At 34.6% G+C, this 16,473-nt stretch overlaps 1 protein-coding gene across 1 annotated transcript; it reads left to right on the top strand.

Annotated features, from left to right (window-relative positions):
* The first annotated feature begins 9,801 nt into the window (after positions 1 to 9,801).
* Positions 9,802 to 15,712, top strand: LOC128238642 (succinate dehydrogenase cytochrome b560 subunit, mitochondrial-like). The gene is made up of 6 exons (XM_052954766.1): positions 9,802 to 9,940; positions 10,181 to 10,234; positions 11,177 to 11,296; positions 12,338 to 12,399; positions 13,015 to 13,181; positions 14,216 to 15,712. Exons 1-6 carry the CDS (start codon positions 9,924 to 9,926, stop codon positions 14,318 to 14,320), a joined length of 525 nt encoding a protein of 174 aa, XP_052810726.1. The 5' UTR covers positions 9,802 to 9,923; the 3' UTR covers positions 14,321 to 15,712.
* Positions 15,713 to 16,473: the final 761 nt, after the last annotated feature.

Below are 16,473 nucleotides of genomic sequence, written 5' to 3'. Positions count from 1 at the left end.
TGGTGCGCCAATGGAAAGAAGTTTACTAGTAACAAACAAAAATATTGAATTTCTTTTGAAATAGTTGACGTGACGCGGCCTGTCAATCAGCGCAGCAGCTTAATAACCGTTTGACCAATCAGCGTCCAGGTTCGTCAGGGCTTCTTAAGTTGATGCTGCTATCCGCTTTGACCTTCGACTATGCAATATTAATTATTGTTTTGAACGTTAATTTCGCTCCGTATCTTTCTTGTTAATTGGACGAATAATAACGGTGAACAGATGCTAATGTGTTTTTGCGACTCCCACAACTCGTACAATAATGAGGTCGCCGCTGTGTTGATCTAATTTAAACCTAATAACATCATAACTTTAGGCCGTTTTTAACCTTATTAGCAAAATCGCTATTTTTGCTTAAATCGTGTTTTAGGGCGAGTAACCATGTTTGGTATAAGTAAATAACGATTGCTTTCTTGACACTGATTAAATACGAAAATTACCGGGTATTTTAATTGCATTTTGTCATCATACCGATACTGAAAATAAGAATATTGCCTCTATAGGTTAATATTCGTAGTTAATAACTTTATTACAGTAACTTCCTATACTAATTTGGAGTTTTTATTCGATACCTCGATATTCGATATATTGATTGTGAATTATTTGTTTGAGACAAGTTCAATTGATTTCATTGAAGCTTTTCCCAAATGGCACTTGATTTCAAGGGAGCAAGATGTTCCGTTATCACAAACTTCCAATCAAAGCTGGGTCCAATTCAAAGGAACCTGGGATTGGCAATAAATCCACAGTCATGTACATTAAGTTTGTGTTCTTCTGATGAATGCTCTTCGCCACATTTTCATTATAAATACCATATGATGTTGATGCTGCTATAAACTGCTTTGTCGACTTTAGGCTGTACCAAACTTTATCCGTAATCGAGGACATTCTTTTCATAAGGTGCCAAACATATGATGATCTGTTTCCACCGTTAAACCAGACAAAGTTCACAGTATGCTTGACCATGGGTCTTCGTCTATTTGATAAGATTCTTTTAATGTCACAATACCTGCACTGAATTTTAGGTGGTAGTCACTATGACAATGTTGCTGATCTCTGGTTCATTGGGAAAGGCCAGGTCACCACATTTTATTATTAATTTACTTTAATTTTACTTTTTTGCGGTGGGGGCACTGGGAAACTCAATATACTGTATCAGTTATGCCTGTAAAGACGTGACGTTTCATTGTATGCAAAAGTAATTAAGAAAAATGTATTAAATTGTGCTAAAAATCTATACTTTTTGCAACTATTTTTCAGATGCATTTCCGTTGAGATATTTGCCTTGGTATCAGAAATTGATCAACAGAAGGGATCTGTGAGAAATTTATGCGAATAAAAAGGCCCTAGAACAAAGACTAGTTGAGCAGAGACTGCAATTGTTCATTTGAGACGGGAATGTGCAGTTATAAAGGAGAAACCTCAAGAAAAAATCAAGGCATGGACTTACGTTCTCATTTTTAAATGTTCAGTATTGTCCAATAAAAGACAACTTTCAGTGTGTGTTTATGTTTATCAGTTTATGTCATTTTTTTACATTTCAATTTGGTAAAGTTACTTAAACGGTGATTATTTTAAGAGTGCATGTTGACCGAGCAATATCTAGAGCAAAGAAGTTCAACATGTTTGACAACATACTAGAGATCTGTTAATTTCCAGTGGTTAATCAAATCTGTTTTAAATGTTGTTTCTTAAAGGCGCCAATATTGGTTGATAGGTTTAATGCATGTCAATGTTCAACTTATTTGACTTAAATGATCAAAAGGGATTTGATTTAGATACAGATAAACATATTAGCGATATTTTGGCGTTTTTTGAACTCGGTAACATGTGGCTAAGTAGCTATTAATTTTTTTTATAAAGGTTATTGTTTTTAATCCGTATCCTAACCGTATGCTTTTTGGGGTTTTATTCATTTAAGACAAATGAGTTAACATTAAAAAATCATTATTATTTTAACATTAACCTATATTGCGCGCTTTAACAGCTTTTATTCATATTCTTCAAGACAAAAACTGAACTGATGTTATCGAGTAGAGACAGCATTTCCTTCACCGATGTGAAGGTCACAGTTTGGTACGGTTTGGGTGAAAAGTACCCTAGTGGTGCACCTATCCTAGCAGACAAATGTTAGGTCTTAGCATTTTAAGTGTCTCCAGTACTGTGTCCCCGTACTGTGTCCCAGAACTGTGTCCCAGTACTGTTATCTAGCAAATGTAGAATTAAAATCATACAAATTAAAACGCTAGACTTAAGACCCGAATAAAACCATGTCCGAATAAATGAGCATGCGCATCTAAAGTATATTGCAGATCAGACTCGTTCAACGAATATGATTCAATATCATTTTGAACATTATAAAATCTATACGTCAGTTCATTAGGATTGAATAGTCACAATACCCCGCTTTACAAGAACAGTATAGCATGCGGCTTCCCATTCTTTCTCAGTGCTGGTGTGTTAAAAAATCGACCGATGCAAAGGGTTTTTTTTTGCACACTTTCTGCCTTAGAGTTGGCAAATAAGACAGATACACGAAACCATTTGGTAAACACCTAAAACTTCGCGAGGCCGCCATATTGGTTTTTGCGTGTCGGAGGTCGTCCTTTTGCGTGGTGACTTGACGACTGAGTGTAACAACTCGGGGAATACCGTCGTGTCAATTATTTCAGAAGGTCCAAAATCAAGCGATGAGGGTCACAGTAGATTTCATATCAAAAGTTAAAGCAATCCGTGCTTTTGATTTAATGGGAAAACATGCATGCACAATGATTGCTTGTTTTAAGTCAACTTATCTATAAAGTTACACAGAAAATAACTTACTTAACTCAGCCTAATATGGATTTCAACTTCTATATGTAAACACCAATAACCAAATTGCAGCGTCACCTAAATGCATGAACTCAATATTAGTTATTTTTTCTATATGCAGTTATTGAGTTCTTGCACTAGGTTAAAAAGGTATTTCAGTGTAACTTAAGCATTTAAATGGAGCTCATTTTCATTGAAAGAATTTACGCGTAGGATGATACAACAAAAGAACAAGCATAGAGTTTCATTTAACAGCAATGAATATGACACTTAAGTGTTAAAGTATGTGATTAAATACGTAAAATAGATTTGATGAATCTGATTTTCCTTAAGCGTCCTTGACAAAATGAAACTGACACAATTAACAGCATATATTTTGTTTTTGAATGTAAACTCTATACTTATATAAGAAAAACAAACATAGGTAAGAGTAACTATATACGACCAAATGTTATGAAATTTGGATTTGTATTCATCTATTAAAGTGTAATCAAAGACCGAAAACTAGCGAAGTTTGTTTATTTTTAAAGCTATAGAATTAAGGAAAATATATTTTAATTATTACGGATAAATATTGACAATATCTCCTCACGCTTTTGTTTGTTTTGTTGCTTTTTATGTAGAGTTTGATATTATCAAGTTAAAATGATTGAATTCTTATTCTCTAACTTGATACTGTATTACTACTGACTATGAAAAATCACATATATGTTTTACTGCTCGTGTGTGCATGGGCATATTGCCTCATGTATTTGAAATAAATTCTAAACTCTATATTTATAAAACAGCTGCTCTGTGTATAAAGACGAGGTGATAATAAAATATAATTCTTTCTTAAAAACAACAAAAATTCAAAACTTCATTTGAGAACTACCAATTTATTATTATCATTTTAAAGGTCATGCACTTTTCAAGAGTCTCTTTTCGTCAAAATAAATGCACCATTGTATTATTATCATTTTAAAGGTCATGCACTTTTCAAGAGTCTCTTTTCGTCAAAATAAATGCAAAATCAATAATTGGTTTGATCACACTAAAACAGTGCAAAATAGTTCCTAGTATACCTCCTAAATAAGATTTGCAACATACTTTTACAACGACTCATCATAAATGAAGAAATATTAATTAAACCATTTAATTATATTCGTAAATGCTTGGAACTTAAAAAGAGTAACTCTAACAACTATTGCTAAAGTATGAATGATAAACATTTTTCAGCTTTAACTCAACAAAATGAATGTCAACACATGTTTTCAACTGATTGTGTCTGTAAATAGATAACAATTCCAACTGATGCCAGTCGTTGCGCTACAGGCTGGGTTCGAAGACAGATCCTATGCCATAACTTCTATCTGTGAAATAATCAGGTCATAATTATGATATCAGCGCGTTAACAATTATTTAAGTGACACTCATTCAAATTCAATACATACACCTGTATAACAAAAATCAATTGACTAATAAACCTTTAACAACTTACTATAATATATTTATATATATATTTTATATAATTCATCTATGGAAAATATTAATTAATGATAACAAGATTGTAACCGTGTATTTAATAGCAGAAAGGGCAAAATATTAATAAAATTGTGAATGCCAAAAGATTTACTGTGGTTTATCTTCTTCCAGGCCAATCCTTTTTTAATTAATGTGTATATCATTGTTTATGAATATTCTCTGCAAATAAAATACGTTTAAACCAAACAAAGTCTAACTTGCTATCAGTTCATGATTTATGCAACCAAAACAAAAACAAATGTGCGGATTCAATATCAAAAAACAAAAAGTATACAATAACATAGTAAAGAAATCTTCAAAATTATCATAGATGATTTTTATATACAGTTGATTATATCGTAAATAAAAAATATTTGCCAAATTCTACTATTTACATGTATATACATAAACTCTCGTGTCCGGAAGCGGTCGACTATTTCCATAAACACTCTGACACCGGACCATGCTACCATTTGTGACACATTTATCATAACATGTAATGAGGTAGTATAAATGTTTGGAGACAATTAAGTCACGTTTGAGCATTCAATTTTAAGCCTTAATAACCGCTTCTTAAATTATTATTGTTGTGCAAAACCTCGAAGAGGTTTTTGAAAGTGCGAAAAAGGCGTTTTATTATCGGTTTTATTCGCTCATGACCAATAATAAATGAGTTTAGACGTATAGACAGTAGCAGGGAAACAACTGGATTTCCGTACGTGACTATTCGAATGATCGAAATAGTTCGTGAAGAGTTGCATCCTATATTAGTTCATTTTATCCGAAACATGTACATATCCGAACGCCTACAGTAAAATTCATGTCAATATCTCTTGAAGATTGTCGTTTTACAAAACTCTGCATTCGATGAATCAATTGCAAATGATAAAATATGTAAACGCTTCCAAAATAATGTACCAACTTAGCTACTATTTTGCAGCGTTTCTACTTTCCATTACCCATTGGCAACCGGATATAGTGGGGAGATTATTCCATGTCAATAATTAACCCAAAGATATATTACCGAAATTTCTTTCGGCTGTAGCATTTACATGAATTGTGACCCAACTTGATTTGTAAAAAAGCGACAGTATTAAACGCTTTACATATACCATCTATAACAATGAAATGACGAAATAGTACAGGCATCCAAAATTAGTTCATTCAGAAATAGAATAAAACCACAATAATTGTAAAATGGCTCTGGTGGGTTCAAGCTACAGGATTTAGAAAAAAGTAAACAAAAAATAATACGCAATGTGTAACAACCTCAAAAAGGAATGAGGTGACAATTAAACTCAGGTACTGTAGGCACTGTAGGTTTATGCGAAGTGAACAGGAAGAAACTAAAACGTTTTTTTTTTTTATATGGATTTTTGACATGCGACATAATGTGAAAAGCCATCACCAATTGTGTGTTATTGTTTGTGTCGTTATGAAAATGTGATTACTTCTGCGAACATTACACTGCAAACAGTATCAATTTGAATGAATAATAGATTTTAACAAACAAAGTGAAATTTGGAATTGTCTAATCGGACAGTATAAAGCATATAATATATAATTGCACGGTATTCGGGAGTTTGCATACTGCTAAACGTCATGGAGTAACATAACAAAATGAAATCCATGAATCACTTACATCATTATTAACACAAAACTGTGTATATATACTGTTGCAACATATAACAAAGTTATCTCACAAAACGTCGTAATAATAATTATTGTTCATAATAAGCGAAGTATATATAAAAACGTATTATGAAGATGTTTAATTTATTTATATCATTTTTATTTACTTACCTGTTACGAGCCTTTCTTGTTGTTCCTCTGAGTTTACTCCGGGGTTGTGTAGAATTAAATTCTTATTTTTCATCAGAATTTTACACTCCAGATGGTTCATTTTTCATGAACCAGTTATCTTAAGATGTTCATTTCAGTTTCAAAATAGCATTGGCGTTTTTTGGTTGCCGTTTCTTACAAGAGGTACAAAAATTAAAATAAACATAATATGTTTACGTTGTATACTGTATTTACCCCCACAATAAGATATTCCGATATAAACATAAATATATATATACCGGTATGCATGTACATGTACTGTATTGGTCACTCGACGGAGTGCAGTGTAAGCAATGCCTGTTAACAGATCACTTGAGTGTCACCCCTTCCTTGTCCCATTCAAGTGATCACTTCAGTATCCCTTACGTGTGAATGTGGTTGGAGTGTGAGTGAGAGTAGTTGTTCTGAATTCGGCCTAAAGTGTTTATGGGAACATACTAGACTGCAGAAGGAGCATTGAAGAACTGGATTAAAGCTGCATGCAGTGTGACAAAATACATCCGACAACCAACTTGGGACAGGTGGACACCGTCATAAGAGTAGAATCAAGGCATACTGCGATCTATATGAGAGACGATTTTCCGACCATTATAACCGCTACAAACAGCCTGTCGGCCCAAACGATTTGCACGCTTACTCTTTAGATCCATTGGCTTCGCGGATGCATTATCCATCTCCTCCAATATAGCCTTGGGAGGATATCGAACAAAACTTCAGGTGTAGTAGGGAAAGCGCTACGTATAATTTTTAATCTGAAAAGATATGCGCTTAAAATTCACCTGGCTCCAAAGATGACAGATCATGCCGCCTAAATTGATTACAATGATGCGCGGTCATTTGCTTAACATGGTCTGAAGTGAGTCCAGTGAGTCGCCAATCATCCAAATATCTAAAATGACATATTTTAATTAGATAAGTTCGTTGTAGGATGCATGTTTTATAAGAGTCGGAGGTCCACCTCCCAATCCGTTGTATCTCACTATTGTAAAAACCGTCTAATGCTAACTGTGTGGCTCGACCATTGCGGAAATAATGAGATTTGAAATAAGCATATTATAAATGCACAATAGTGATATTAGTGGTCTCCCGTTCTGGTGGAGGAACAAGAAACCACATGGGTGTACCTAAAAATAACCAAGCATCGACTGAATTGGACAAAGGTTGGCTCTTTCATCCGGGTTCCTCATGGTCATATGGTATATGCCTTGACAGTAATCAATGGTATTGGTTACGGTCAGGTCTTACACCTGAATAGGTCTCCACTGTCGGCTTCAAATACGAGATCGCTCCTGCAAAGTGGATCTCGTGAAGTACCTGATAACACAAGCTCGCTTAATGTAAATAAACCAAAATAAGCCAAGACATGCACTTTCCTTAGTAAGGTTTTCTCAAAATGCGGAAAACAAACAAATTCTGAATGCACTCTTAATTATTGAAATGCATTGCTCCTTGCCCCATGTCTTGTATCATTTGAATGGCCTTGTCAAAATTTGTGTACTGGACTTGGTGCTTAAAGCTGAGTCAGTAAAATCGTTTACAGATTTACCGATAGGATAAGACAGGTGGTGTATCATTCTTAAGTCTCCTTGGGTCTTCTTAGGAACCAGTACGATAGATGACACTTGATGATTCGGAATTTGATTTGAAAAAAACGTGCCTGCTACGCGACCTGCAGTTACTTCTTTCGGTTTTTTTTTCTTAAAGAATGTCTTCTTGGCGTGCAGCACATTCTGTTATGGTATTCTTGTACCCTAATAGTTTCCGTGCTGGAGGCCTTGCGCAGAAAAAATGTCCATAATCACCATTTTGGCATCTGCCCATTTCTGTATGCTAGTCACTTTTTCCATCCATGGCCTCACTTTCGACTGTAGGAGCACTTGCTCATTCAACCGTATAACATCGTCCTCGTTGTACATAGCTATAAACTGAAATAAGATCTTCATCAGGACAGCATAATTTGTATTCATTATTCCATATCTCATTACATATCTGGACATGTATATAAGCAGAAAGTTCATCTCCATCGCACCTTCACTGTTCTTGCAGAGTACCAAATGGATCAAATGTATAAGCATTCTCAATACTTTTTTTGAAAAACTACAGATAAAAAGCTCAGTGACAAAAAGTTAACATAAACCCGGTTTAATGGCACTGGGTAAACGCCAAAGACATAGAACACAAAACCAAGCGTAAGCTAGCGTAAATAATCTGAGAACTGTATACAATGTAGCAGATAGTCGCTTGTTGAAGATTAAATACAATTAAAAATGCAAGAGAATAAAAAGTAAATCTATGAAAACCCTTAACTGGATTCGAACCCCAATGGTTGACCTGACCGATTCATCCCCGATAAAGAAAATGACGGACGTTCTCATGTGGAAATAAATGTAATTAGAGTACACGACCTAATCGCAATTAATTACGACCTTGACCCACAACCCTTCAAAAGCAATCCCAAGTTAGTTTTCACATAAGCTACATACACACCAAATTTCATTACTATCAATCAATGCTAGCTTAAGTTATTGGGCCCAATGACATCCCCATTCTAATAACTTGGTTAAAAACATCAGTAAAGTAAGCTATTCAAAATGAGACTTGTATAAGTTAATGCATACTTTGATAAGATTTACCTTTTGCGTTTTATTTTTATTTAGGATTGTTGGGATAAGAGTGAGGTTTGTGCATTTAAACTGGTTTAAATCCCCAGTAAATTTACATTTTACTGACCGTTCCAAGGCGGTACCTAACAATCCTTGATAAACATACCTAGTTTTCTTATATATAGTATGTATGCACTGTGCTGCTTGTGGAGTTTAGTGCTGTTCTTCCATGTTTCTTGTTTGTGATTTTATGTTATATGTCTTTGGCGTTTACCCAGTGCCATTAAACCGGGTTTATGTTTAAACCTTTTGCTACTGAGCTTGTTTCTGTAGCTTTTCGCATAAATATTTATATCACGGGTTTGCAGATATTTACGCAAAAATTGACTCATTCAAAGACAAAAAGTTAAAAAGTTGTCAAAACGGTAAATCTGTGAGAGTGCATTCAAGAACTAATGCTGCATTCTCCTCAGAACTATTTAAAGAACTACATGTAGTTGACTATTTACATAATCTGGATCAAAGCGGGCATATCGATAACAACCACGACTTACCACATATCTGTACGCAAATGATTTTCACTTTACGCACAAAAGATTTCCAGCGAAAAAAATACATTATAAACTTTATTTTGTTCAACTGCGGTGGGAGAAAAAAAAACATCTAACAAAGTCGCTCGTGTAAGATATGTTCATACCAACCCTCGCGCAGGGTGTTCTCTGGAAACTCGTAAACCTCGTTTATGCTTAACACCCTACGCTCGGGTTGGCATGAACCTATCTTGTAAACACCCTCGACCATGGAAGATACTTATAATCTTGTACCTTGTGAAGGCTCGATCGCTCAACCCTTCTTAATTATTCATATTTTACCTAATATGTTCTAACTATAGCATAAAAAATACTTAAATAATTGCTTATACAATTACTTATTATTATAATGATTATATGATAACGTTTCTTGTAGGGGATGCGGTATTAGTGGCGGGAAAATTAAAATACATTCTAGCTTTTAAACCCTACACGTGGTTACGGGTGACTGACTGGTTGTCGAAACGGCGCGCGACCCGGTAGGTTATCTAACTAAACGCCGGGCTCAAGTCGACAAATTGTAAACACTCCAAAAATGGCTGTTTGTTTCAGGTAGGATTGTGAAGATATTTTTCACAGATTGTGAAGTTGATTGACAAAGACAGTACAGTAAACATTTGTGTTATATTTCTTGAATTTTGCTTTGAAGATATAGACTCGAGATAATTATCGTCATAGATTCTACCTATGTTTATGTAATATTTTTATAATTATGTAATTTTGCACTTGAAGGTCAGATTTCGTAGATAATTTACATTGTAATTATAATTTTATGTTATACGTTTTTTTCAGAATTTCATCATGTGGGAAACTGTTGGCAGGCTCAAAGCAATGGATGCAAGCAGGGTCAGTTTTAGTTTTTACTTTAAAGGAACTTAGGACTTAGATTTACATGTACAGTACTGTATGTCCTGTATATTTCTACCTAAAAATTAGTTTAAAATAATGGACGTGTTACGGGATTCTTCTTATCACTACTGATTTGCCATATCAAAAAATCGTAAAAGAAATCCTTCAATGAATAATTATTTTGACTACCTAAAAGTGAGCTAAAACTTTTATTCCTTGAAAAAATACTTCTTAGCCTTAGGGTGCAGACTAGAGTTCAAAATATCAACACAACTGGATGTTAATCAAAGGTGATTTTAAAACCTTTAATAATTTATATACTTTCGTTTCTTACATACGGGAATTTGTCAAAAGTTGGATGTAATGACATAAATTATATAACGTTAAACAATATCTGGAGATGTTTGATAGATGTTTGATAATTTTCGAGGGTGGACTGTGAGGGGGGGGGGGGGGGGGGGGGGGAGGGGGTCAAGACAACACATCAGACCCATATGATGCTAATGTTTTTTTGTAGACACACTAGAACCTTCATGTACATGTATATCAGGGAGTAATATTTCTACAGGGAGGAGAATTGCTATACATAGCTCAGTCGATAAGAAGTTATGTACAACTGATTGTCGGTATTCATGTACCTATTTTTGAATGGAACATTGGGGGTGCCAAATACGAACTTTACACGGAAAAAACGTTGCAAAAAATGTGTTTAAAAACCCTGAGCAAGTCCGTGATCAATCGAAATAAGCACAAACTCTCAAGCCGTGCTCTGGTTATATGCTCTTTGGACGTAGTCAATTTTCTCAATTTCATTTAGCAGGTCTTGTGCAAAGTTTGATAACAAGCACTGTGGAGCAATTTAGGACTGTTCATTCAAAAGTCTAATTTTGATGACTGGATACAGTCCCTGTGTCTACTGTGACATTTAATGATTTTCAGCTGGGTTCCTGCTGTAATGGGATCAACTTCAGCCCAGAAAACTGCCAACCAGATGGATCGATACTGGAAGAAGAATCGCCAGCTTAACCGGCCACTCTCACCCCATCTCAGCATATACAAGTGGGTAAATCATTTAAGAGATCTAGCTGACAAATACAATATTTTGTAAGCTAGTTTTGTGATACATGTAGCTCCTTTTACCATTGAAGTCAAATTTTAATACCAGGTCTAAATTTCTCAAAAGTTTTTAAGTACTAAGCTTATACTGTATTTCATTAAGCCCAAACTCTTACATAAATCTTGATTTTACTAATTTTAAAATTTAGTTTATTGCAATTTTAACTATCTTAAACGAAATCTTTTTAAAGCTGCACTCTCACAGATTGGCCATTTCAACATTTAAAACACCATTAAAAAAAGAAGCCGGGACAGCATTTTAGAATAACTAGGCCCCAGTGACTACATTTAGTCATGGTACCTAATGTCAAGTACTAAAATGCCAAATGAAAGGCTGAAAGTACATTTTAGATCTAAACAATGATAGCAGTTTGTATTTCTGCTCCTTGTGAAACAGAAATCAGACATGTTATGGCTCATTTTGCAATGATTTATGGTGGAAAAGATCGTTTGTTATATTATTATCCTGAAGGTGAGCAAATAATTTAAAATCACACCATCAGTCTGTACATGCGACTTCCTTCCATTTTTTTCTGATATTATTATATAAAGTGATAGAATAAGTTCTATTGACAATGAACACACTTATTAACGCCATTTTCAGAAAAAGTTTTATTTCGCCTTAAAGAGAAAGTAACAAGTTTGAAAATTTTAAAAATAACCTAATTTCAGCGAGGTTTAAAAACAATTGTTTCCAACAAAAAATCTATGAATGAGTCCCTTTAACTTAGCTTAAAACCAGTACTTACTAAAAAAGCTCTTTTATAACTTAATAAATAACTCAATACCAGTATTTTCTAGACTGAAAAAGCTCCAACATTATTTTATAAATAGCATGATAACAGTTACAAAGACTAAACATATATGCAAATTGTCAGAGTTATTTTAGATAAAACACTCTTGATTATTAAGCCAGTACAGAAACAGTCCTTTTTGCCTTTACAGTAAATTAATTTTGCTATTATACATTTATATTTGTTGCAGATACGATGTGCCAATGGTCTTGTCAATATCAAACAGAATTACTGCTAGTGCTGTCACCATAGGTATGAGGATTATATTTCTGTCATATTTTATACAATGTCATGTTTTATCAACTGAAACAATGCGATGAATAAACAGTGAGCAATGCAGTCTGCAGTATTAATGGTAATTGTTTAATACTGCCAAATTCTTCAAAAGTTTATTTCTTATTGGGAATATGAGAGTGATTTTTAGCTCGACTATTCGAAGAATAAGGAGAGCTATTCTAGTCACCCGAGCGTCGGCATAACCACTTACGTTAAAGTTTGTGTACCACCTCAAATATTTTCAAAGTCCATTGACATATGGCTTTGAAACTTTGCACGCTTGTTCACCATCATGCCCCCAACCTGTACACAATAGGCGAGCGCGCTGTCTCTGTGACAGCTCTTGTTATTGCAAATTTCTATGATCTCTGCATTCTAAAGTACATGTAGATGGAACTTCATTGGAAATCAGCACTCTGGTTTAATTTTGAGTCAAGATTAAATCATAAGACACTTCTTAGATTTAAACAGAGGTGAACTTCACATCTGAATTAGGATACTAAATAGTAGAATGAAGTTATCTCATGTTAAAAAAATAAAAATTTTATGGAACACCTTTTTAGTTTTCACATATATTTCTTTCCATTCCAGCATTCTACCTGGGCCCACTTGTGTACCTGTTTGGGGGTAAGGACTTTGCAGGCTACTACGCGATGATGCAATCATGGGGGCCCCTGGGACACACCCTAATCGGGACCACTAAATTCTCACTCGCTTTCTGCTTTAGTTACCACTTCTGTGCCAGCATCAGGCATTTTGTAAGTAGGATTGTATGGAGCTCTTAGCTTGATTTGTTTCAGCTTATTGATTGTAGACAGCTTTGTAAGTCCACTCAGTGACTTCGGTATGAACCAATACCTGTGTCGATTTAAAGAATCAAGAGAATGTACATGCTTCATTTGGTGCTTTAACCCTCTCACCTGAGCAAGAAGTGCTGATGATGAGCTGCTCTGATCACCCTATGTCCGTCGTAAATGTTTTAAAACTTTTGAAATGTCTTGTCTAAAACCCTAAGGCCTATCCTTCTGATATATGGTATATATTGTCACATATTGGACCATTACTTAGATTGTTTGAATTATGACTTTGGGGTCAATGCTAGACCTGCCCAATGGGTCACAAGTTTTCAATATACTTGAATAGTAAAATCTTTGAAAATCTTTTTCTCTGAAAATGTAAGTCTCAGACCTTTTGACATTTGGTATGTAGCAAAAGTTGTTCAAATTATTTCCCTGTGGTCAAAGCTAGCTCTGCTGCTAGTTTTATTTTTTTTGCAGGGATGTGATTTGTCCGCGGATTCGCGGAATTCCGCGGATCTAATGGCCCCCAAGGACTCCCCCCCCAAAAACTAAAAAAAAAATAAATAAAAAAAAAAGATATTTTTATTATTTTTTTTAGCTGATTTAAAAAGTTACTAGAGTGTTTTTGGTTGTTAGAGTTGATATTCCAGTTTGCTTCAAATTTAAAGTCATAAGAGCTTCTAAAAAGCCAGTTTTTCTTCTACGGCAGTGTGCTTTTGACCCCAAAAGTGCCCCAAGAACCCATGGCCGAAATGGTTTTAGCCCTCCAGCTGCCAGGTCAATCACATCCCTGTTTTGCCAAATCGGATCATAGATGCCCTTAGTGACTGTTGGGCATAGGTATCTCTAGACTGGTTTTCTTTGTTTTTTGGGGATATAAAGCAGGGCCACACTAAAGTGCTGATGTACCAGTCTGTAGTATATGCTTCTGATGAACTCTGGGCTAATGTATTTCAGATTTATTTCTAGACTGGTTCTCTTGTATTTTTCAGATATGGGATATTGGTCAGGGTTACGCTAAGCCGCAGGTGTACCAGTCTGGATACGCCATGTTGGTGGTTACGCTCCTGATGACTGCCGGGCTCATGTACCTTTAGACTGAATCCAGGATAAATTGAGCAATTAACATCAAACTGACCACTTTTTTAGATAGTCAAACAATTCATCAACAAGAATAAAGACTTAACAGTTTGAATACATGTACATTGCCGAAATAGGTTGGTTTCGAGACTTTTGGTAGGTCATCAATCAAAACCTGTTCAACACAGAATGTATCCGTCAGAGGTTCATGGCATTATCTTGTTGGTAAATATCATGCAACATGACATTGTGTCTCCATCAGGAAGATTTTATTTATTCTCTGAAAACTAGTTGATTTAATTGATAAAAAGCATATATGTTTATAGTTGTGTACAGAGCATCAACTTAAAAGTAAAAATAGCTACCATGTACTTTATGTGTACTTATCCAGACAAATGCAATTACAACCTTACACTATGGAAATCATGCATGCCCTAATAGACACACCGGGGGTCTTTTTGTGGATCTATTTTTCGATTTTCTGACATGAGCGTTAAACTTAACATAAACTTAATTTGGATGAGCTTTGATAATGTGATTGTAGTTGTAATGGTTGAAACTACACCGATCATCTCATGATAATAACTACGGTACATCATGTTCAACCAGTGATTAATTACTGTTGATTTCTTGTTGTGTTTATTTATTTATTTTTTATAAATTATTGAACTTAGGCAGCATATATATGTACATACCAGTTGATATTAAGAATGAATGTGGAGTTTGGGTTTAAAAGCACATATATTTTTAAGTCTCAATATATTCCACAAGCTTTCATCAATTTATTTTTCAATGTTTAATTTTCTTATTACAGCCTGCTAATGCCTCTGGACTAGATTTGTTCGCATTCAGAAGGGCACTTCCTGCTTCCTACTGTGTCAAATTAATATAATTGTAGTTTTGTATGTAATTAAAAACCCATTACCTCAGCATGTGAATTTGTCAAGGATATCTATAGACATAATCACAGACATAAATGTGTTAAAAGTCAAGCTCAAACTGTTGAATACTATGTTGATCTCTTTTGTCTTAATAAGTTTAAACTGTGAAGCAATTTGTGAAAACCAGGCCACTGGTAAAAAAATGAAGTAACACAAGAAATCTTGTGTGTGTTTTTTCAACATGCTGATTTATAAAGCATTACAGTTACACTTAGGCTTAAAAAATCAGTGCATTGAAATAAAAAAAAGGGATTTCTTTGCTTAAGTCATTTTCTCCAGTGGCCTTACGTGCATAGATTGCTTCACAATGTTTACCATGCATAGTGATATAGAAGACAATCTAGTCCTTGTATTATGAATATGTACCAATTTGAAAGTGGTTGTTATACAAGTATGCAATTCCTGTTTTGTTTTGTCAACTTCTGTGTTGTATTCAGAGTCAGTATTATTAGTTTATGGTTTTCAAAATAAAATTTGGCTGAAACAAATGTTTCTTTTATTGTGATTTTTGTGATCTTTCACTTGCAAACATTTCTAAAGAACTACAGCATGACAGTTAAGTCCATACCATAACAATATGGGTAAAAAAAGCAGGGAATAAGTTACAAACCCATGTCAGATAATGAATATTATATAAAGTAAGGAAATGCAGCAAATATTTTTCCCCTACCCAGGTGAAAAAATTCCCCTCAGCAAATGAAGCATTATACCAGTAGTGCCATTGATGAAAATGTTGAAAAAAAGTTCAACACTATATAAATCATGTTAGTATTTTCACCCTTTTCCCCACAATTACGCTATTTGCCCCTATCAAAGAGCCTCGCCACCATTCCTTAAAAGTGGAAAAAAAAATACTGGAGTATCTTTTACATAACATAAAAATCAAAGAAGCTTTTATTTCGAACAGCAATTGCTACTAACTTACCTACTTATCTACTGTTCCAACAGGCAACACTTATGGGTATGGATATGTGTTAAAACTGCTTTCCATACTAATAGTTTATTATATCACGCCTCCAACATGAATGACGCAACACCATTGGTCCAGGACTGGTCACGCAGTGACCCCATATTTTTTCATATTGGGTCACTAAATTTATATCTTGCCAAAATGGCGTCTATTTCCTGATTCCGATGAATTAATGAAACATTTAAACGTAACGGGTTGTCAACGTGATATATACGTTACAGGGTTAGTAGGTGAACTGATATGGGATATACGGGGCGCA

This window comes from Mya arenaria, chromosome 1 (assembly GCF_026914265.1).
Source record: "Mya arenaria isolate MELC-2E11 chromosome 1, ASM2691426v1".
NCBI lineage: Eukaryota > Metazoa > Mollusca > Bivalvia > Myida > Myidae > Mya > Mya arenaria.
The sequence above is the reverse complement of the archived record's forward strand: the minus strand, read 5'-3'. Positions and strand labels throughout refer to the sequence as shown.